Source organism: Cyprinodon variegatus, unplaced genomic scaffold (genome assembly GCF_000732505.1).
Source record: "Cyprinodon variegatus isolate N-32 unplaced genomic scaffold, C_variegatus-1.0 Scaffold899, whole genome shotgun sequence".
NCBI classification, from domain to species: domain Eukaryota; kingdom Metazoa; phylum Chordata; class Actinopteri; order Cyprinodontiformes; family Cyprinodontidae; genus Cyprinodon; species Cyprinodon variegatus.
In genome coordinates this window covers 27,414-28,905 of record NW_015151352.1, presented here as the reverse complement: position 1 = coordinate 28,905, position 1,492 = coordinate 27,414, and the positions used below count along the sequence as shown (strand labels likewise).

General features: G+C 39.8%; 1 protein-coding gene across 1 annotated transcript in view; it reads right to left on the bottom strand.

Annotated features, from left to right (window-relative positions):
- Window positions 1-1,492, bottom strand: part of LOC107099713 (integrin alpha-11-like) — a 37,350-nt gene that overhangs the window by 26,501 nt on the left and 9,357 nt on the right. Inside the window, exon 8 of the mRNA XM_015397956.1 lies at window positions 684-814. Within this exon, the coding sequence (XP_015253442.1) occupies window positions 684-814 (131 nt within the window). The remainder of the gene's footprint in view (window positions 1-683; window positions 815-1,492) is intronic.

Here is a 1,492-nt window from a genome sequence, read left to right as displayed (position 1 = left end):
TGAGAAAAAGTCAGAATTTTGAGAAAAAGTCAGAATTCTTAGTCTGATAAACCAGACTAAATGGTAGATTAAATGTGTAATCTAGTCTGGCCCCGATGAATGAGACATCAGAAGATTGTTGATGAGAACAACCCGTTGTTTTTGAAACTACGTCTGTGCCTATTGGCCAACGCTCTGACCAATGAGGGCAACTGACTGTGACGTAGGAAGCGCGACAGAAAGCTGGTGGGGAAGTGGAAACAAACAGCCTGTCGGTAAAACGGCGAATACGTCCTTCTTAAAAATGAATGAGCATAGAGCCTCTTCCTTTTCACATTTCAACAAAAAAACCTAAGTCTAATCCTTCCAAAACTGATTCCAAAGCTGAGTCAAACGTGAACTGTTGCCATCTTCCTTGTTGCGCTCTCCAGCGTCGTGCGGCTTTGTCGTCACAACCTCAAAACCCCACCCCCTTTGCATCCAGAAATTCAAAACACATCTGAGTTGTTATGGCCCGCCAGTTCTAGGGCCTGGGGCATTGATCGAGGCTAGACCACTCGAAGGCAAAAATGATTTTGGCCGCTTTTGGGTGGGGCTAGTTTACTAGGCTACCTGTCGATTGTTTTAAGCAGAATAGTAGTTCTTATCATTAACGCAGTGAATAAAGCGACTAGCAGCATGATGAGGTCTGCATTCACTTTTACCAGATAATGACTGCAGCTCCCAGTGCTCCCACTGCTAAATCAACAAGCCCGTCTCCATTGACGTCAAGAACTCCGTGAAGACTTTGACCAAAATACTGCAGACCTGTCGAAAAACCAGCTCCAGAAAGACGCTGGAAGAGAAAGACAAAAAATAATCACTATTATCATTACAAATAAGAAAGTATATCATCCTGCAATATATTATACATTGATCTGTCAAAGCATTAAAACCATTAACCTGTGACACACTAAAGATATGAGTTGCAATACTTTTTCTTTACCCTTTCATTATTCATGGATTTGCTGCTAGTTTCATTTGATTTTAAATAGAAAAATAATCACCCAGTTACTTTTATTCAAGAACAGACCTGGATGAACCAATTGTCTAATATTAGCACAATAAAGCCAGGGTGTGTCATTCTTTATTACTGAAATAATATATTTTTTTAACTAAAAAGAAAATTAATCATTAATTAATGCCGGCTGCATGACGCCACTTCCGGTGGCTCGTTGTGACACTTCCGGTGGCTCGTTGTGACACATCTGGTATGCAGGAACTGCCTGCATACTCTCGCCACATGAGGCCGGGCTTTGTTGTAAAACCATTCCTGTCATGATGGTCATCTCGTCGTTGCCCCTCTAGTGCACCTGTTGTAAATTTCATTAACACCAAAGCAGCTGAAACCGATTAACAACCCTCTGTGCTACTTACCTGAACAAATCGATATCCCACAAGTTAATTAACTTTTTTTAGTAGTATGTATATATATATATATATATATATATATATATATATATATATATATATA